The 22,326-nt window shown below is 36.1% G+C and overlaps 1 protein-coding gene across 5 annotated transcripts in view; it reads left to right on the top strand.

The window, feature by feature from the left end:
• Positions 1 to 22,326, top strand: part of MYOT (myotilin) — a 64,592-nt gene that overhangs the window by 37,325 nt on the left and 4,941 nt on the right. For 2 of the 5 annotated variants that reach the window (XM_027546416.1, XM_027546418.1), the window contains 10 exons: positions 78 to 195; positions 868 to 930; positions 2,503 to 2,644; positions 3,910 to 3,933; positions 4,750 to 4,869; positions 4,972 to 5,206; positions 12,340 to 12,906; positions 17,386 to 17,560; positions 18,393 to 18,497; positions 21,358 to 21,404. In XM_027546416.1, coding sequence (XP_027402217.1) covers positions 78 to 195; positions 868 to 930; positions 2,503 to 2,644; positions 3,910 to 3,933; positions 4,750 to 4,869; positions 4,972 to 5,206; positions 12,340 to 12,906; positions 17,386 to 17,560; positions 18,393 to 18,497; positions 21,358 to 21,404 — 1,596 coding nt within the window. Of the gene's footprint in view, positions 1 to 77; positions 196 to 867; positions 931 to 2,502; positions 2,645 to 3,909; positions 3,934 to 4,749; positions 4,870 to 4,971; positions 5,207 to 9,640; positions 9,825 to 12,339; positions 12,907 to 17,385; positions 17,561 to 18,392; positions 18,498 to 21,354; positions 21,405 to 22,326 lie in introns of those variants that run through there. The other 3 variants (XM_027546417.1, XM_027546419.1, XM_027546420.1) reach the window with 3 other exon arrangements.

Here is a 22,326-nt window from a genome sequence, read left to right as displayed (position 1 = left end):
TTCAGTGAGGCATTTGTATCAAAGCCAGCTCTAATCTTTCTTTAACTGGATTGTGTTCGGTTTTGTTTCCCCTACAGAATAAAGAAGAAAACCACTAGAGTGTCTCTGACCATCAGTCCCCCCGTTAATGAAGCCTCTAACACCAGATCAAGTTATTCTACCTTAGTTCAACCACTGTGTATTGAGCCCCAGAGGGTAGGTTCAACTTTAAAAGCTTTCTGAGGGCTTTCAGTAATGGAGACACAGTCCCAGAGAGGAAGGAATCAATGCAATTTCTTGAAAAGTATACACAGGGAAAGCTTCCAGCTGCATGACCTCAGAAGGAACAAGAAAGAAATCTATGGGTCTCAGAAATAACTCCATGGTAGTTCTGTGGGTTGGCCATTTGTCTGTGTGCCAGACCATAAGGGACAGTTGGTTTCTAGGAGCTCAGTCCCATAATAGAATATTCCAACTATCCAAGGAATGAATTCCCTTGTAATTAAAAAAGGAGAGGGGGTTGTTTTTCAAAAACCTAAAAGATACAAGAACAACTGTAAGGAGGAAGGAAAAAATCTAGTGAGTAAAATTTAGAAGTTATTTAAACCTTTAATGTACAGTCTCTAAATAATCACCAATACTCATTTCTCAAATGTAATCACCTAGTGTTGTATTTTACCATCTCAACTAATGGAATGCTGTAGGAGAGAGGAAAAATGGGTGGCATTGGAGCAGATATCCAAACTGACATTTAATTTAGGAATATCACCCCTTTCATAAAGTAAATTTATAGTGTGGGTGGTAACAGCTAGCCCATGGCCACCATTCAACTAAGGTTTCAGAGCCTTGACAACATGGATGACAGTGTCTCTTCTGTTTCTTAACCAGATGCAGAGTCCCTGCAGCAGCCTGTTGGGATCCACTTGTGCTGTAGCCCCTGTGTTTACCAAGGTAATCTATGCACAGTGCATAATGGAGTTTAGATTTTATAGACAAATTGTAGGGTTTGTCAAAGGTATAAGAAGAAGAAAAGAGAAAACTAGAAAGGACCTCAGGGATTACAATTCTTTATATATGAGAAAACTGAGTCCCAGAAAACATGAAATTATTGTTCAGTGTCACAGGGCAATTCATGGTTCATCCTATGCTCTTTAGACTTTTGCTCTATGTCAATCCTCCAGCTCTGGAAGGCAGTTCTTAGATGGTTCTCTCCAAGCAGACAATGCTCTGCCTGACCTCAAGGTTCAATTCATCACATTCTCTTAACTGGCCACAAGATGCCCTTCTGAAGAAGTCAACAAGCAAAACCATATCTATTTCTGGCTTGGGTCACAGTCAGAGATCAGGATTTAGATGCCTCCTCTATCATTCACTGGAAACAGCAGGATTCAATCAGCTAAGTCAAACCAAGCTAAGGTTGCTATCTTCTGCAGGCCGTCTCCCAGTTTTCAAACCTAACAGAACTGGAACTATTGCCACTGCTGGCCTAAGGTATGAGAAGTACAGCTGGAACTTACCCAGATACAGGATGGGAGACATAGGAAACAATGTCATTATGAATAAGGAGCAGTGCTATCAATTCTGGAAGCCCACTTTCAGCAGATGCTATTAGGCACAAGTCTTCTCTCCTGCTGCATTCCTTCTTATAATATGCAGCCCTGGACATCAGGCTCAAGGGCTGGGCTGGTGATCATTATGTCTTACCTAGGTCTCACCAGGCAGAAGGACCTCAGGTCCTCTCTCTTTGGTCTGAGGGCCAAGTTATAACCTGAAATGTGATTCCAGATTCCAGAGGACCCTGGAGCTGAGAACAGGAGAGGAGGGAGATTAGGACTTAAGGAGTAAACTTACCACAAATGCCACTTGTTCATGTATGAATTGTGAGACTGTACTAGCTGTTGTTAATAAATACTTTTTATATATCAATATAACTCTTCATTCTTTAAAGAAAGTTTTCAGATTATGTCTCTGAAATGAGCCTCAAAACCTCAAGTATGCTGAGCATTTTGCTACCCCTATTTCACAGAAAAAGAACAGGAGTTCCACAAAGGTTAAAGTCTTCCAAGTTCCTATGATGAGCTTCAACCCTCTAGTGGAAAAGTTGTGATTTTGGCCCAATTCCTCTAAGTCATGATTCAGAATCATTAACAAATTACAATACTTCCCATGCTGCTCAACCAGTAATAAAGATTAAATCTGTACCTTCATAGGTACTAAATAAAAAAATAACACAAAAAAGTGAAGACCTCTCAACTAATCGGTTTTCTATTTTGAAAAGTGGTTCTTGGGGGAAAAGAATAAAAGCTTTCTCATTAAACACAACTCCATGAAATTGAGATAAAGACATACAGCTGACTATAAAGCACAAAAGATACCCAGCAAGCTCCTTATTTTGATTAAGGTATAATCAGTTGTCAATAATCATGATGAAAATCATGCACACTTACTGCAACTGACACCCCAAATCACAATATATGGTGAAACAATTTCTTCCATTCTGTGAATTCTGTGTTTGTTCTTCAGCATCTTCAAGATATCTCTACAACCAGAGGTCAGTTTGTCGTGTTTGAATGCCGAGTCCAGGCCACAGCCGCAGTTCAAGTTCATTGGTACAGAGAGAAAGAGCAGATAGCCGACTCAGATGACTTCCGAATTCTGAGAAAAAGTACAGTGATAAGCTTTATAATTTACTTTTTATTCCAATTTACCTTGAAATCTAATTCATGTTTTAACGTTTAATAACTGATTTGTTACAGGTTCAGAGATTGCTACTGCTAAACAATTACTTAAATACAAATAATTCCTCAACATAAACAACCAAAAAAGAAAAGACAGCTGCTTTGTTCTGATGAAATAATAGTTTTAATAGCTGTAAAAAAGACTAGTCTGTTTTCACAGATTAATCTTAATTATTTTCCCAATGAGTTCTTGGCATACAAACAAGAAAATAAATGTGAGAATAAACATACTTTTTAAAGAGTAACACAAATGAAAACTGATGCATAGCTTTCTAAAACTTTACAGTTTAAGTTTCCTGTGCATACATGCTAAGTCACTCCAGTCATGTCCGACATGCTAAACACTGAGTTCATAAACAATTTCTAATTTAATCCTCACATCAGTATTTTGAGGTATGTGTTATCATCTCCATTTTATAAGCAAGAAAACTGAAATTAGAAATGCTAAACACCTTGCCAAAGGTCACAAGGCTAGTAAGTGCTATAGTCAAGTTTCAAGCCAAAGATATTTCTTACACTAAGTGAAGAAAATATACTCTCTTAAATATTAATTCAAAACAACTGAACATTTGCACATCACATTTAGGAAGAAACACCTCTATTATGCCACATGGTATTTCTTTTAAAAGTCACATTTATTGCATTTTTTGAAAGTAATAAAATTTATTACAATAAATATAAAAAATATATAAAATCTAGAAGAAACGTAAAGTTACATTCTTACCACCCAGAGAAAACTATTATTAATCTTTTGTGTATTTTTCTGCAGTAATACTACAGTATTTCTGTAATATTCAACTTTAATTAGAGAGAGTAAAAGAAAAGGATTTTCTTGGGAGAAAAAGGCCACCTCAGGATTAATGTTTCAGCAACAGTTTACATTCAGAGAAGAGATGCAGCTGTTCCTATCTCATATTAAAGATGAATAATTAAGGCCCAGAGAAGTAATTTTCACAAAGTCACAGAGCAAGCTAGTTGTAGAACAGGACTGAAATACGGTTTTTCCAGCTCTAGCATCCTGCCAAGTATTCATTCCATACCTTTTCTGAGTTTCTACACAATTTACGGTCTGTGATGCAAGATTTCAGTCAATGTTGTACTTGTTTCAAGTTATTTCTTGCATACACATGGCACCTTCTCTCAACTAAACTGCCATAATTTAAATTTTCTATTCTCTTGTTTTTTCTTTCAGAAACTTGTTTATCATCTATTCCTGGTAAGCACAATTTTTCAACATCTTGATAATAAATAATTAAACCAAATAAGCATCAGAAGACTTTGTCTCCTAAACTACTTTTGCCTTCAGAAACAGTTTTGAGGCTACCTTATGCCAACTCTTCTACAATGGAAGAAGCAAGAATACTGGGATTTATCAGTATATTTGCTCATTTATTCATTCATTCAACATTTACTAGATACAGGCAATGGCCAGGTTCCATTCGTGGCACTGAGGAATCCCTGACCTCACAGGGCATGAATTCTTCCTCTAATTCCATTTGATGTCCTCTTATTCCATGTGTCTCATGAGCAACACACAGAGGCAGAAAGAAGGTGTCCTGACATCAAACATCTAAATTGTTGGCTGTCCAAGAAGTACATGCGATGGCCACCACACAGTGGCCATCACTATCCTACCATCAAGCCTAGTTACCACGGCAATAACAACATTTAGGTCAGTTCAGAAAATCATCCTTATAGGACCTTTATGCTAAGCACTAAAGTTACAGAAATCTAGAATTCAAGAGGTAAAGTGTAATCCCTGCTTTTAAGAAGCTGATAGTCTAGTAGAGAAAACAGATGTGTCTAAGAAGTAGGTGTTAGGGACCACGCTGGGGTTACTTCAGGTTGCATTGTTAGGATTTATCTTCATGAGCCCACTCAAAGATAAAAATCTAATCAGAGGGATTATTTTTTTAATCTCAGGAATACACTACTTATTCCCAATACCTACTCTCCCTGATATCCTCCCACACTGTTTGTTAATTTGGGGCACCTAAATACTCGGCTCAAGTTGAATCTCTCCCCTTTCCAGAGGAAGTGTGCACCTTAATTATCACAGAAGCATTTCCTGAAGATTCTGGAGACTTCAAGTGCATTGCAGAAAATGAGGCTGGGACTGCAGTCTCCACAGCAAGACTCTTTGTTTCTCCAGGTAATTACTCCCCAGGATCACCCTGCTCAAATTCAGCCCTGAGCCAAGAGGAAGACTCTCTCTGTTTCTATCTGAACTTTGGTGACTAATTCTATTTTTCAGAAGTGGAGAAATCAGAGGGTTCTCAAAAGTCACCCACAAGAAAATTTCCTCCAAAACTGGTCTCCTCTCCCTGGAGCAGTGACAGCCACACAAAGGATAAAAATCCAGACAATACTCCAATAAACCTTATGCAAACTATTCCTGAAACAGCCAGTCACAATGAACATGAGATCCAGGTTCCAAAGGAGGAGTTCTGCACCATCAATGAAAATTCTTCTGAGCTACAACCACAATGGTAAGGGCAGACAGACCTAACATTCACACATCCAACAAACGTTTTTGGCTCTATATAAAGAACAGTGAACATGACAAAGCTCCTGCCCTCGGCAAGCTTGCATGGATGAATCACTTTACCTCTGCCATTTCTCCACCATGCATTTCACCAAGGCTGAAACAGTAAGTCATGTAAGTTTTAGAAATACTAAGAAATAATAAGTCTTAGATACATATTTAAGGGTTTGCTACAGAGACTTGTTGGGGAAAAAACAACAACAACACTGAAATGGCAAAAGTTTCTGAAGAATGGAGTCTTTTCCCAAATTAGAATTCAATGTCCTATCTCAATACAAACAGGTAAAACATTTTGTGATACAGATTTCTACATGGTTAGTCTTAGAATTGGAGAAGGCAATGGCAAGCCACTCCAGTACTCTTGCCTAGAAAATCCCATGGACGGAGGAGCCTGGTTAGGCTCAAGTCAAGTCACTACGAGTCGGACACGACTGAGTGACTTCAGTTTCACTTTTCACTTTCATGCACTGGAGAAGGAAATGGCAACCCACTCCAGTGTTCTTGCCTGGAGAATCCCAGGGACGGGGAAGCCTGGTGGGCTGCCATCTATGGGGTCACACAGAGTCGACTGAAGCAACTTAGCAGCAGCAGCAGCAGCAGTCTTAGAATACAGACACAATTGTCCTTGCATATAAAGGACAAAAGTATAAATAGAAAGATATATCAGTACCTGAACTTTCCAAGCAGCCTGTACGTTTAAAACAGCAGATGCATGTTGATGTATGGCAAAACCAATACAATAGTGTAAAGTAAAAAAATAAATAAAAAAAAAAATAAAATAATAAACAATAAAAAGTTAAAAAAGTTAAAAATAAAACAACACAATCCATCACCATCCCCAGCCCCCAAACACAAACACCAAACCAAAATACTGATTTTTTAAAAACCTAAAAATTGATACTTAAAAGTCATTGGAAACTAACAGACCTGAAACAATGTGTGAAACACATAGTAAGAATTCAATAAATAGGAGCTATTACTTCACTGCATTGTCTTTATATCAAGGTCAGTGTTATCTCCAGCAACAGCCTACAACTGTGAATTCTCAGTTGGTCTCCTGGAATCCCCTTAGCTTAATGGGATCACTAGTCGTCTGGGCAGTAGCTACCCCTATAAATAGATTCCTCACGGTATCAAGGAAGAATAGGTGTGTGGAAAAATAAATAAGACCGCAATTTATTCAACAAACATTTGTTAAGCACACTGTATGTGTTTGTCAGTTTCTGTGCCTTGGTAAAATGGACAATACTCACATCCACAGTTTTTCTCCATAAGTACCTGTGTTTATCAGTGAGCCTTTAGGACTTAAAAAGGCCTTGAATTTACTATTAGTATCTTTCATTTAAGACTACTATCTTTTTCATTAATAAAATCATTTGTGGGGAAAATTATCAGGTAAAAGTTCCATGAATGTTAGCAGGTTTTTACTGAATGTCTACCAAGAGCTATACTCTCCTAGACAAGATAAATAAGTAATAAAGAGTTCCTTCTTCAGAAAAAAACCTAGTTGAAGAGATACATTATACCACAAAATAGTCCACTGTAGGATTTCTTGTTTCATTTGAGTCTCTGCAACACTGATTTAGTAAAATAGATACTATCATTGTTTTTCACTTAATTATTAAAGTTCAGAGATATGCAGTAGAGTGAGTACTTACACTCAGGTCTCCAAAATCGATAATAAAAAGGTTAATGTGTCTAGAAAGCTGCAGAGCATTAACCAAATTAATACTATCATTTGTACTGTCTGACTCCAAATCCAGTGGAGTATCCATCATTATTTCTTGAGAAGAATAAGACTGAGTCCACTGCTCCAAGGCGATTCCCTTTTGCTATATGTCTATGCAGAACTTCAAAAATCACAGTGATTAATGCATAACCTGAAAAATCAATAAAACATTCTTCATTCTTTTGTCCTTTCATCTTCAATATGACATTTTCCTTCTCAGTTGATATAGCTGACAAGGATAGAAATTAGCCTCATCACACACATCTGACCTCTGAAGAAGGTCAGAAGTTTAAAGTACCATTTTTACAATCACATATATACTTCGCATTTTAAAAAACAAGAGATTAATGAGTGACAGTTAAACAGCTACCCACTGGTGATGAGACAAGGAATTTCCTGGACATGTAGCAGGAAATATTTCAGTAGGAAACACCTGCAACAGTAGGAAGTTACATACATCTTGTGAGGTATTAGAATGATTTACTAGAGGCCCTTACTGATAATTTAGAGACAGAAATGGGAAAGTTGTCTTTAGTGGGTAAGCTGTAATATGGTTCACCCACCAGACATCTTAATTCTTTCAGTTTTAGGATGATTTTTCTCAAATAAGCATCAAATCATTCAAACAGCCATATTTGTGAGAAAACATAAAACACCATTTAAAAAAGCACACCAAATATCAAAAGGCAGAAAAACAGATTCATGGTAAATTACTGAATATAGACCCTTAACTTTTGAGAATGGTGTTATAAAACACCTTATCTACCTTTCCAAAACCATCTCTTGATCCCCTAATTGTAGCAAGAACCTTAGTCTCAATGTACCGTGGAGCTACCACACTGTAATGAGAGTTTCTCTTACAAAGGTCAAGGGAAAAGAAGAGGAAAAGTGTAAATGATAAAGAATAAATAAAAACTAAAATTCTTCCTCAACTATGGAACATTTGGAATCTGCCCTTGGGAAAATTGGGGATTTAAGTTTGTCCTGGGCATCTACCACACTTGGCTGGTAGGGCTTATCTCAATCAAACTCTGTTCTTGGAAAGAATCAAGTATCAGTCACATACATCACATTTAAAGTGCCTAGAATAGGGTCTTGCTCAAACTAAAGGCTATATGTGTCTATTATTCTTATTATTGTCACTTGCACTTACATTTTAAGTCTAATTTGGATTGAAGGCTTTGCCCATATTAATGTAAACTGAAATATCAGTGAGCAGAAGTGGAGAAATATTTTGGGTGACTCCTTATAAAATGACTTACAATAAGACTCCTTACAATAAGTAAACAAATGCCTATTCATCAAGTCAAGCATGCTTTTTCTACTAAGTAATGCTTTTTCTACTAAGGTGGCAGTCATCAAACTTTCTCTGAACACCAAAGGAAGTTACACCTACATGGTCAGCTGTGAAGAATTTTAAGTGGCTCATTTGTGCTCAATTATCTATTTGTTGGACCCTGATGTACACAGCAATTACACCAAGGCTGGAGTATCCATGAGGGTTGTTGTTCAGTCACTCAGTCGTGTCCAACACTTTGTGGCCACATGGACTGCAGCACGCCAGGCTTCCCTGTCCATCACCATCTCCCAGAGCTTGCTCAAACTCATGTCCATTGAATCAATGACACCAACCAACCATTTCATCCTCTCTTGTCCCCTTCTCCTGCCCTCAATCTTTCCCAGAATCAGGGCCTGTTCTAAGACTATGAGAGAGGGGAATAAATAATTATGTTTTAAACAACAGAACCACACCAAGCTAAAGCCACTAAATATGGATAATTCCAATTGATTAGCCTGATCCTCATGTCACCTACCCCTCTCTACCACCTCTTGTTGATCTGAAGCTTTCTTCCTAATTATATACTTCTCTGCACACACACACACACACACACACACACACACAGAAACATAAAAGGCTAAGATGGTCTCCTTGGTGAAAAGAGAAAGGAAATTGTGTAACTATAAGGAGTAAGGGAGATAGAGAGAGCTAGAGGACAGAGCCCTAATTGTAAACACTGCTTGATGGGTAGTTTCTTAAGTGTTTCAACTCTTTTAGAACAAAAGTATAAAGGTATACGGTCATTAAAAGTATAAGGTCAAGGATCTGTATGCCATACAGATTCAGAGAACTTGCTATACAGACCAAATCATGTTTCTCCACTTCCCCACCTTCCCAGTGACATAACACCATCATTCTGCTCTCTTGCCTTTGCCTAGACACACTCCTTCTCTTGAAGCAAACTGCTTGAATCCCACTCTACCCCTCCTTCCATTTGGCAAGAGAGGAAAAAAAGAGGTCTTCATATGAATAGCTATCTAACAGAAATCAATTTGAAGCCCACCCGTCAGTGGTCTTATTTCTGGAGAAGTCTTAGTAGTCAGAATGTCAGTCTTAGAATACTATTTCCCTTTCAGTCCTTTTTTCAACAAGGAAGATCAAAGCCCCCTTCACAAAAAGAGAAAATGAGTTTTCTCTACACCTTTTCCCATTTCTCAGTTCTTTGCTGTCCCCCCTACATGTGCTTACTAAAGCTCCTAGTCAAAGTTCACATCTAAAATAAAGAGGCTTGCAAGAGAAGCTCATGTAATCCCACTCCTTAAATATCACTAAGACATCTGAGATATTGTTTAGATCATGGACTCTTACTTTGACATGCCAGCATAGGTAGATGGACAGGCAAGCACATCAGATGTCACTGCTTGGCAGCTGATAAAAGTCAGTGGTGCTATAATACTAAGCACAGAGCCACTAGATTAGTCTGCGAGGGAAGGGGATGCCTCTTCCTTCCCTTTAGTAGTAGGTTTAACCCAGCTGGCACTCTCTGGAACTCGGGTAAGTCCCTTCTTTATTCCTGCTTCAGTTTGGGGTTTTGTTTTTGTTTTTTGTCCAAATCAGAACAGTATGTAAAAGGTGATCTTCAGATAAAACGTTCAAAAGCCACAAGATCATAATGGCATTACACAAAGATTTGAAAAGAATGAGACCTGTTCATTCCACTGAAACTATAAGGCATTAAAAAAGGTAGAAGGAAAGATAGTTGTGTGTCATTATTTTTCAATCATCAGTTTTCTTTGAAAAAGGACACCTGGCCTAACTGTAACTGTGCAATGTCCTATATTTCAAAATACCCTCAGTTTTCTGTTTAAGTTTGTGGTATATTAGAGATAGGGGGGAGAGTTAAGATTTTTCTAAACAGGAGAGTTAATAGAACTTTATTCATAAAATCTCTGAAATTTATTTAACATTATTTGGAATACAATGATACTGTAAATAAAACAGAAGGATTATAGAACTGATTGTTGAACAGTAACTACAAACACGAAGAAAAACCTTCCAGAGTTATCTGCATGAACATATGTACAAAATTTTCTTCAGACATGAAAATGAAACATTTGAAAGAACATATTTTTAATTGAATTTTTTAAAAAATAACAGTAATTGTTAACTATGTAAGCTGGTATCAAAATGTACAACACAGTTGACATTCTAAAAATACACATAAAGAAAAACAGGGAACTTTCTGGAAAATATCTACTGGCTATTTGTTTAACAGTTTATTCCTTGCTATTTGAAATTAATCTGAATGATCTGTCAGCCCAAAAAGGAATTTAAAATCAAACACTGGATTCAATTCTGCAATGGAGTAAACCCATAGTATAAAACTACTTGCCTTGAAATAATCTCTTTTTTTAAGAATATCTAATTAAAGCCTCCTTTTGGATGTTTTTCTCCAGTAATTTCAAGGCTTAATATAGTTAATTACTAAAGTGCACCCTAGTTGAATGTGCTTGTGTTCATAAACTCAAAATTAAGAAATGTATGACTTTTGAAGTGCCTTTTTCAATAGAATCTTTCTCTTGGCTGTTTAGTTGCATTTTTGTTCTTTCCTAAAACTGTGTAACTCTAAACTATACATACAACCTGAGAATCAAGTTGATGGGTTTAGAAATTTTTCATTAAAAATGATACTTTATTCAAGAGAGGACATTAAATAATCATAAGACTAGGATTCAATGATGACAATTTGGTTAATTTTACTAGCTACAAGTTTGATTTATCATTACCTCAGTGTTGGTTTATACTATATGAAGCAAACTAAACATATTCTGAATTAAATTAGTTGATATTTTGAATAAAGACAGAATCAATGTTAAAACAATTTATGGGGCTAGTCTTTTTGTGTAAAGTATATATATAGTCCTTCCCAGATTTACCATACTAATGGAAAAAATCAGGTGAAAATATTTCTTTGAGGCTGATTTTAGTGGCAAATGATCCATCAGAGGAAAAATGGGGACCTACTGTCAAAAGTCAGGAGTGCCAATGCAGTGTTGAGTATGAGAAATGGCAATCATCTTTTCTTGGAAAAGTATAGGCTAGCTTCAAAGCTGCCTTACTTCCTTCTGTACATACTGTTTGCCATTTCAAAAGAAAAAATAATACAGGAATGAAAGCAATTTCAAAATTTAGTCTAAAATACATACTAAACACAAAAATAATTTAAAGTGAAACCAAATAATTAAGAGAACAGCAAAACCAATAACCAATAAAATCAAAAAATAACAAAAACTACAAAGGGTTCTGGAATACAGTAATTTATATACATACAGAGAGATACTTGAATGCAGTCACTCCTTAATTATCTTCTAGTTTGGTACTATGGTCAATTGGGAATCAAAGGGAGAAAAAGAGCCAGTGAATTATAAGGTAAAACGAAATCCACTCATGGTTGACAACAGTGAAGTACGGGCATTTGCTGTACTTTGTGAAATTGTAAAAGGATGAAGGAGCAAATACGGACAGTAATGTTCTTTAGAAAAGAAGCACACTGCTCACCTTGATTCACCATGTCATTCATCACAGATCACCAAGGCATGAATTAACGATGCATCAGAAGAGTTGTTCATTGGTATTGATGAGCAATGGGAAGAATTCAAACTGAATAGAAGCTAATATATTTAACTGCTAATAATTTTAAATCAGTAACTCTCTGTGGCTAATGAAACTGCAGGCTTTTGTCAAAAGCTAAACACGAAATAAAATGAACACACTGAACAACATCACAAATTTTCTTTTCATAAACAAACACTTGGCGAACTCAAAATCAAAACTTTTCCTACATCTTGAAGCCCCCAGGTGTGCTTGAAGAATCACCCAGAGGCAAACAAACACTAATGAATTATTTTTTCTTATTCTCAAGTGGAAGTCATTTGTGCAAAGACAACACATAAAGGAATGGAAGTACATAAGTTTAAGAAAAAAAAATAAAGCACATAAACTCCTAAAGATCTTAAACAGTACCATTTTTATGCAAATACTGTAACTGAATCACTTTCTTCTTTTGAAGGAACAATATTCTTCAAGAGAAGGCGACTCCATCAAAGCCAGGAGCACTGTATCCCCAGGATCTCAACAAGGAGGCACAGACCAAGGTCGCTTCTGATTCACTGCAACCTTCTGTAATTCCAGGCTTGCAGACCCAGATTCAGGACCCCACCCCTTCAGGAGCAAGTCATTACAATAATAAGTTGCCTTCAACTTCCATAAACCAGCTAAACATGTTTAACTACGAACGTCCAAAACACTTCATCCAATCCCAAAATCCATGTGGCTCCAGACTTCAGCCTCCCGGACCGGAAATCTCCAGCTACTCTAGCCAGACCAAACAGTCCTCCATTACCATCCAACCCCGCCAGTGCACAGAGCAAAGATATTCTGCCTCCTCAACAGTGAGCTCTCACATCACTATGTCCTCCTCTGCTTTCCCTGCTTCTCCTCAGCAGCTTGCTGGCTCCAACCCAGCCCAAAGGGTTACAGCTACTTATAACCAGTCTCCAGCCAGCTTCCTCAGCTCCATATTACCATCACAGCCTGATTACAGCAGCAGTAAAAACCCTTCCACGGTGGACTCCAAGTAAGTGAGCTTAAAAGAAAAAGAAAAAAAATATATATATATATATATAAAGAGAGAGAGAGAGACATAGTTAGATAAAACTGTGAATCCTGGGAGCTAGTATCTGGGGGAGAAGGGGGATGGGTTATGTACGTCATTCTTCACTATCTAAAAAGTCAATGTGACTTCATGGTCTCATTCCATATTTCTCCTGGAACACCTTGAACCAGGGTACTGGCAATAAATCATCTGACCCATTCTCCAGTGTTCAGGTTGAGTTAAACCCAAATCACCTCTTACTTCATATTATACTTGAATTATACATATTATACATAATAGGTAATGACTTACCTATTATTTTCCATCTTCCAAAAGAGATTTCTAACATACCCAAGAACAGTGAACTATTTCCCCAGCTTTAAGTTCCTCATGCTGTAAATTTGATCCCTCTGATTCTAAGCTTAGCTGAGGTGAACACCTGTCTGCTCTTCTTCAGATAGGATTTCCTCTCACATAAGCAGAAGCTATTAAGTTTCTTCTCAGTTTTAGTCTTTTCTTACTATCCGTCTTCCCCTCTGAACCTGAATATCCACTTGGCTAAAAAGAAAATATGGGATTCAGACACTAAAGTATGTAAATGTTCCCGATGATCAGAAAAAAAGGCTTGAATAGCTAAAGGTTCGTGACCTTAAAGTTTCGAAGATCATTAAAACCACACTTTGTTCCAACTGGTAGGACCAATCTAAATACAGGGAAGAATACCTGCAGACTTATGCAAGCATGTACTATTTCCACAGCCCTAAAACTGTCCGAGGAGAAACTGATATGAAGAAGGACATAGTGGTTGTGCTTTTTTTAAAACATGAACTAAATACTTTGTGCTTATGCAAACTTTGGGCTATCAGTTTTCCTATTCCTCGGCTGGCTAGAACATCAAGAGAATTAAATCAAAGGCATCTGAAAAACTGATGGAATATGTTTTGTTGGTTACAGGCTTATCAACAGATATGCTGAAATTCACTAATTTCTCAGTTTTCTCTAGAGGCTAATTTTTCAAAAGATTCCAATTGTTAGTGGTCTAACCACAGCAAATCAACTTGCAAAGAAAATTTTTCAATATTTTTAAAAATGAAAACCAAGAAAGTCAAACACATTTGTTAGAATCCTACAGATACTAGGTAGAATCATCTGAAATGGCTGACAAAAATTTTAACCTACAAAAAGGCATTCTCACAGGTTTGGCCTAAAAATTTTAAAAGATGCCTTCAGGAATTAAGAGCCCTCTTCTCCTCTTCCATCCCAAATTCCCATTATACCCATTATCACACATTGTAGATTTTTCTTAGTTACATTTTACCCAGATAATCTTTTCCATCTAGCTTTCAATTATTTCTAAATTTGCTGTATAAGCATATTTAAATCTAAAATAACCTTTTCTGACTACTATATTCTTCTTAGTAAAGTGTTTAATCCTATTCCAAATTCCTGTCCAGAAAAGAAGGCCATAAAATATTAGCGAGCCATGGCCATGTACTTAGTTCTGTGCATAGAACTAAAGAGAGGAAAAAAGGATGAAATGGAGAGGATGAGAAATAAAGCATAGAAGGACCCCAAACTAGAGATCAAAGATCCAGCTTTAGCTGTTCCATTTTCAGCAATCATAGATAACTCTTTTAATCTTCCCACAGCCACTTGATACCCATTCAGTGTCCAGCTGTACAAGGTGGAAAGCTTTGGCCCTTTGAACATTTGTGCACAACTCCCTCATTGTTATGATGGGCTTAAGTTTGCCCTGTCTTCTAAAATAATTCCTTGGATTCTGACCTAGAGAAGCTTGAAAGCTTTAGTTAGCTTTTCATCAGTAAGGAACCCTTAAGCAAACGTTTCATACATTTGCTCGAACCAACAGACTGGAAATTTAGAGGAACCCTTTAAGTACTCCTTTCAAAAAGCTTGCTGTGTGACATTCAGCATGACTACCTTACCTATTAGGTGATTCAGTATGTTGATCTATAACGAAAGCTAAGGATTTGGGTGATTAATGTTAGGGGGAGAAAACCCTATAAAGCACTGTGCAAGTATAATGTTAGTTTCTAATTATGAATAGATAGCAAGTCCTAACCCTTAAACCATATAAAATGGTAATAATGCAGGTATTCAGTGAACAAAGTGACTGAAGTTACATAAATACATATAAGTAATTTTCAGCCTTGGTTTTAACAGTCCTTTAGGATTTCTCAGACATATTACACTATGACAGTGTGACAAAATTATTATTTAATGCTAACTCACTTTACCAAACACATGTAACTTTTTAAAAAATGATAGGCTAGCTCAAAAAAAAACAAAAACAAAACAGGCAGACTATTCTAACTTCATACATTTGAAGAAACAGTAGATCTATAAAACCAAGGGAACTTTAACACTTTGACCTGGGAATTCAATCTTAAAACAAAACCACCTTACTATTTACTTAAACATTTTGTTTGGCTATTTACTTCACGGACCAAATCAGACTTTAGTTGAGGACTGATATAGGCAATCCTGAATATCTGGAATACAACAAAGGAAAACGTATATATTCAACTTTCAATAGAGTATCTTGAATACAATGAAAAATATTCATTCATTGAAATAATAGTATCGCTTCACTATTTTGAAAGCCTCGGGTTAGTAGATACAAATAATACAACAGTGAGTAATAAAACATCTTTTTTCCCTCAGTATATTTACAATCTAGAGATTACTAACCAAGTTCCCAAAGTCTGCAAAAATTAAATCTCTGGCTCCAGAGGAAATATATTTCCCCTTAGCTTACAAGTTCTTTTAATGATCCTTGAGAATTTTTGAACACGAACATATCAGAGAACAGACCAAGGCTTCCTCATCTGGATATCTGCAGAATGTTTATTATGATAATGGTAAAATATTCAGAGGGCAGTGGCCCATTTTCCCACACAATATAATATCTATTATACTAAACGGGTATAAGCTAGCACCTGCAGCACCCTAAGTAAGTAAACTAGGTAAAATATGAATAAAAGCATAAGCTATCTAACAGATCTAAAAATACAGGACTCCTTAAACACCACCCCTGTCCTCTATCAGAATCAGCAGGGAAACTCTGAGAGGTGCAAGGACATCTTAGAATAAAATTTAGGATTGGAGTTTGAAATAAGGATTTAAACCAATGCCATTCAAACTTGTTTTTTTCCAGACCTCCTTTTTTCTCAGTTTACATTTCTTTCTCCTTCCTCCTCTAATCATCTCTTTCTCTAAAAATCACGTTAGCAACATTAAAGAAACTATCACTTTAGAAGTTGTTATATAGTGCCATACTTGGATTATCTAGAATATGAAATTAATAGGAAGTAGAAATTAAAGCCAGAGATTATATAAACTGTAAATTCAATGCAAAGCAAGAGAATATTCATTGAACACCAGTAGTCATGCTGGTAAATGTTTAACAATCAGCTCTGGAGGAAGGTGGTAATTGTGGCACTAACCAATTTCCCTAGTGTATATACTTTCACCAATCAATTTCAGACTTTCAACATGAGATCACAGTGAGTTGGGAAGAGACACTAAAAATCATTCTCTTAAGCCCATATGAGTCAGCTCCAGTACACTAATGCTTACTAACCACTCATAAATCAAACTTAGGAAATTCAACTGGAATATTGGAAGAGCCCTCATGCTGCCACTTACCGGACTCACTCTCACTTCTTCAGGGAAAATCCTCAGGGAAAAACATTCTTCTTATGTCTAATCTAAATTGCTCCTCCTGCTACCTAATTTTCATTTGCAAAGACAAAGAGAAAAGAAAAAACAGCTGGTAACCATTCCTATAAAATTCTTCCTGACTGTTACTAAGGCAATTGGTATTTTAATAACACCCACAATACTAAGTGGTAAATTCAACCTACCTAAAGGTGACTGACAAAAAGATGCCAATTCTATTTTACCACTTCTTAAAGATCTTATTTTTAAAAAATAACACAATGGAATATTACTCAGCCATTAAAAAGAATACATTTGAATCAGTTCTAACGAGGTGGATGAAACTGGAGCCTATTATACAGAGTGAAGTAAGCCAGAAAGAAAAACACCAATACAGTATACTAACACATATATATGGAATTTAGAAAGATGGTAATGACAACCCTGTATGCGAGACAGCAAAAGAGACACAGATGTATACAACAGTCTTTTGGACTCTGTGGGAGAGGGAGGTGGGTGATGATTTGGGAGAATGGCATTAAAACATGTATAATATCATATAAGAAATGAACCGCCAGTTCAGGTTTGATGCAGGATACAGGAAGCTTGGGGCTGGTGCACTGGGATGACCCAGAGGGATGGTATGGGGAGGGAGGTGGGAGGGGGGTTCAGGATGGGGAACACATGTACACCTGTGGCGGATGCATGTTGATGTATGGCAAAACCAATACAGCATTGTGAAGTAAATAAATAAAAAAAAATCTTTTATTTTTTTTAAAGCTATCAACAACCCTCAGTAGGCCAACCCATAAATGTTAAGTCATCCCAAAATGCAAATGCTAAGCTCACACCAAAAACTCCTGACCACGAAATACAAGGATCAAAAGAAGCTCTTATTCAAGATTTGGAGAGAAAGCTAAAATGCAAGGACAGCCTTCTTCACAATGGAAACCAAGTAAGCAAGATGCCTATTTTGTATAAAAAGACAAGAGAACTATAAAATCTAATCTCAGTAAGACAGTTGTTTCTGTCTCACAGAGCTATGTCCATATAATTAGCAAGGGATAGGATTATCTAAAAAGAGGGAATATTTGGATCCTATTCTGTATTTCTCTGCATGAAATCCCTTCTAGGAGTTCAGCAGTAAAAGAATGAAGCAAATGGAAAAAAAAAAAAAAAACAATCTGAATGACTTAATTCAAATTCTGTTTTAAGCATTGCCCTTCCATAAAAATGTCTGATGACCAAATAACTAATGGGAAATAACTGTCAACCTGACTTCTTCATGTACTTTGGTATATACTATTGATGGAAAACAGCTACAATTCTTATTTTGCACATTGTATTATTAGTCACTGATATCTGAAACAGTACTGCTATGTGCCTTTAATCCACTGTTGGGTTGGCCAAAAAAATTGTTTGGGCTTCTTGAAAGAAAAAAAAAAAAAACACGAGTTTGAGTAAACTCAGGAAGATAGTGAAGGACAGAGAAGCCTGGTGCTCTGTAGTTCATGAGATGGCAAAGTATCAGACATGACTTAGCAACTGAACAACAACAAAGTTTGTCTTTCCTAGGAGAAAAAAGAAAACAGAGATGAATATTTACAGATGAAGGAAGTGGAAACGCTTTGAATGAAAGAAAATGCTTTCTTAAAAATACAGTATCTATCATTCAATAGGCATAATTATGTTTCTTTGTTATAATTCTTGGTGGTTTTAAGGTAAAGTCATATAAACAACTTTTATTAAATCTCATTACTATCTCCTTTATGATTCTTTCTTTAAAGCGGCTAACATATGAGGAGAAGATGGCTCGCAGATTGCTAGGACCACAGAATGCAGCTGCTGTGTTTCAAGGTCAAAATGACAGTGAGGCACAAGATTCAGCACAGGTAAATTAAACTAATCTTTATCTAACTGGAGCACTTTTCTTTCATGTGATTTTTAGATGCATGCTTTTCTAAATATTTATAACTAGCATTTGAAGCAAAAGTCAATTACTTCCATGCTGCATTAGATATAAAAAAGGACAGGCCATGACTGGTTGAATACATACACAAAAATTTTTAACTTTACCCTATTTTCTGGTGGTTCTAATATCTGCATATGAAATATTACAAAGTCAAAATACCAGAAGGCTAATGGTGTCACTTTTCATCTAGACATTTAGGGGTCAGTTAGACCTAGGACTCTCCCTACAACGTCTACATGGACAGAAAATTTATGAGTTGTAAATCTTTAACAGGACGGAAGTTAAAACTCGGAAGAAAGTAATTGCAACCTTTTCTCATAAGCTGTTTATCATTTCAAAGTTTTAAAATAAACTCGTGTACTAATGAAACATCTAATTCCTTTGACATGTTCCATGTATTTTGAAATGCTTATTAAAAACAAAACAGACAACAAAAACCTTATGAATAACGGCTCCAGGATTAACAAAAGCATCCTTTCCAAGAAGGGATTAACTTTATGGAGAACATAAAGTGAATATTCCACAGGCATGTTCCTGACCAATTTTATTTTAACAAGTTAACCTCAAAGAGAAGTGTACTGCTGGAGAGGCAGAATGAACAGCTATTGCTTCCTGTCTTCCTTCTGTAGTTATCTCTTAGTCCTTCCTAAAAAGTCCACAGAAACTGGGAGCAAAAGGGATGAAACCAGGCATTCAAAAATTCCAACCTCATAAAAAGCATCCTTCTAAAGCATAAGAGGAAAATAAGATTGTTTCTATTAAGTGTGACTGTGTGTTAATCACTCAGTTGTGTCCCCCTCTTTGAAACCCTACAGACTATAGCCCACCAGGCTCCTTTGTTCATGGAATTCTCCAGGCAAGAACACTGGAGTGGGTAGCCATTCCCTTCTCCAGGGGATCTTCCCAACTCAGGGATCAAACCCAGATCTCTCACTATTCACAAAGGAGATCCAGGTTCAATCCCTAGATCAGGACGATCCCCTGGAGAAGGGAATGGCTACCCATTCTAGTATTCTTGCCTGGAGAATTCCATGGACAGAGGAGCCTGGTGGGTTACAGTCCGTGGGGTCACAAAGAGTCAGACAGTACTGGGTAACTAACACTTTCACTTTTTCACCAAATGTGACTAGATCTACTAAAAAGGATAGAGTGGGGTCTATCTAGCACAGCAAGTAACTAGAACCTGAAAACAGAACTTAAATCTCTCCTAGCTACTAAACCGTTCACATGCTCATTTATTCAACTAATTTATATGAACCATCTACTGTGTGTTGGGCTCTGGAGTTGAAATAGGAGATTAAAGCAAGAATAAGACATAAATATATCTCTATAAGAATAAATAACTCAAAGTAACATCATATTGATGATGGTTTATCTTACAAATTCAATGTATGATTTCAAGAGCAAAGATGTATTGTTTTTCTCATTAGTTCTTCAAAAACTTTAAAATGAAGATGATAGTACCAAGAAAAGAGATAGCAGCAAAATATATTATGAAATCAGAAAAGAAAAATTTTACACTTCAAATAGTCTACTTAAATAATACAAAATGTCATCAAACTATTGGGTTGTCCAAAAAGTTCATTTGGGTTTTCCCTAAAATGGTATGAAAAAACCTGAATGAACTTTTTGGCCAATGCAGTACATATAACCAAAAATATCATACCTATGAATACAAATCTATATATATTCAAACCACTATAGGAAAAAGTAAAAAACTTAATTTGGATATTATGATTTTAAGTGGATTTGTTTTTTTACTAAAAAATTAGTTGACTGCTCTTTTTTATATTTTATTTATTTTTAATTGGAGGAGAATTGCTTTACAATATTGTGTTGGTTTCTGCCATACTGATTGTTCTTTTGACACTTTGCTTAGACAAACTCAAAGCCTCACCAACAATCATTGCAGAGTTATAAGAATTTTGTTTTAGAGTGACAAAACACAAGCAAAATTAAAGTTCATCCCAAAATAAATTATTTGTATTTATTTGCTATGTTGCTATACAGATGTTTTTCATATGTCCAGGTAAGGACTATATTTTCTACTTCTTTGTATCTCTCACTATACCAAGCACAATGAAATATGAGAAACAGGCACACAATATCTTACCAATTAATTATAATATTCATCAATTCCTGATTTCATCCTCAAATATGAATAATTTGCTAGTGCTCAGATATAAATCCTAAAAGATGGTTGCTTAAATTAAATACATCATTATTAAGCAGGAAGTAATATTGTTTTCCAAAGGCTATTCATAGCTCTACACATAGCTTCCAGAGTGTCCATCAGGATTTTGTGCCCTGAGCCAAAAAGAAAAGTATTTTCCAGTCTAATACGTGTTTATTGCTATTGGTGCCACTTATGAGTAGTAAGCATAATACCCTGTTATCTACTGCCAACACAAGTGACCTCATGACTATTACTGTTTTACCAAAGGACAATCTGTACTATGTGCTTCCATTTCAAATACACCAGGAGGATTCATCATCCTTTGACATAAAAAACAGTCATTTGAAAAATGAACCACCATCAATTCAAAGTTTAGTTAATTTTCATAAACCATATCTAGTGAATAGTCTTAACTGTATAGATTTCTTGCTAGAATACTAGAAAGTTAGTATACCATATTTTAAATGCTTAACAGCTAAATATATAGAACTATATATGACAATACAAACACAACCACAACAGAAATGTTCAACTACTAAATTCTGCTTAATTTCAAGCTAACAGTGGCATGTTAACATTATCACTTTGTTTTAATTTCAAGCAGCACAATATAGAACATGCACGACTGCAAGTTCCTACATCACAAGTAAGGTAAAAAAATGTTTTTAATTTTAAAGAAGTATGTATTTTGCTACCTAAAACATGTTCATATTTTTTTAAATGTAATATTTACAAAATCCTCAAGTTTCTTACAAACCTTTTATAAAAAACAGTGTCACTGGAGGAATTAGCGGGTTGGCGGGCGGATAAATTAGGAATTTAGGATAACATATACACACTTCTGGGTACAAAATAGATGAACAAAAAGGACCTGTTGTACAGGGAACTATATTCAATGTCTTGTAATAACCTACAATGGAAAAGAATCTGAAAAAGATATATCTGTATATAGCTGAATCACTTTGCTATACACTTAAAGCTAACACAACACTGTAAATTAACTATGCTTGGGTGGTAAAGAAACTGCCCACAGTGCGAGAGACCCAAGTTCGATCCCTGGGTTGGGAAGATCCCCTGGAGAAGGGAATGGCAATCCATTACAATACTCTTGCCTGGAGAATCCCATGGACAGAGGAGACAGGCGAGCTACAGTCCATGGGGTCACAGAGTCAGACACGACTGAGCAACTAACACACATATAAAAAATATGGCTATAAAAAAGAAAATGTTTATACTGCTTTGGAATCAACAGAGAAGAACAATGTGAATTTTCTAACGTCCAAGATGACAATAAAAATTTTATCTGTTAATTATCACAACTGTCTCAGAGGAAATTTTTTAAATGTCTTGGTCAAATAAGCCAGGACCATGTTTCCATACTAAACTTTCTCATAATGAAAACCCAATCCTAATTATACAGTCTTTGCATGTGACTATAATTGTCCATGCATTTTAATAGATTAGTTTCTTCATCAATTCATGGCACTGAAAAAAAGAAACAAAGACGTATCATTTGTCCCAGATGTTTCTAAATTGCTACCATTTCTAACAGTCCTCAAATATGCCACAGATA

This window comes from Bos indicus x Bos taurus, chromosome 7 (assembly GCF_003369695.1).
Source record: "Bos indicus x Bos taurus breed Angus x Brahman F1 hybrid chromosome 7, Bos_hybrid_MaternalHap_v2.0, whole genome shotgun sequence".
Taxonomy (NCBI): Eukaryota; Metazoa; Chordata; class Mammalia; order Artiodactyla; family Bovidae; genus Bos; species Bos indicus x Bos taurus.
Note: the sequence above shows the minus strand (reverse complement) of the source record. Positions and strands in the feature narration are given on the sequence as shown.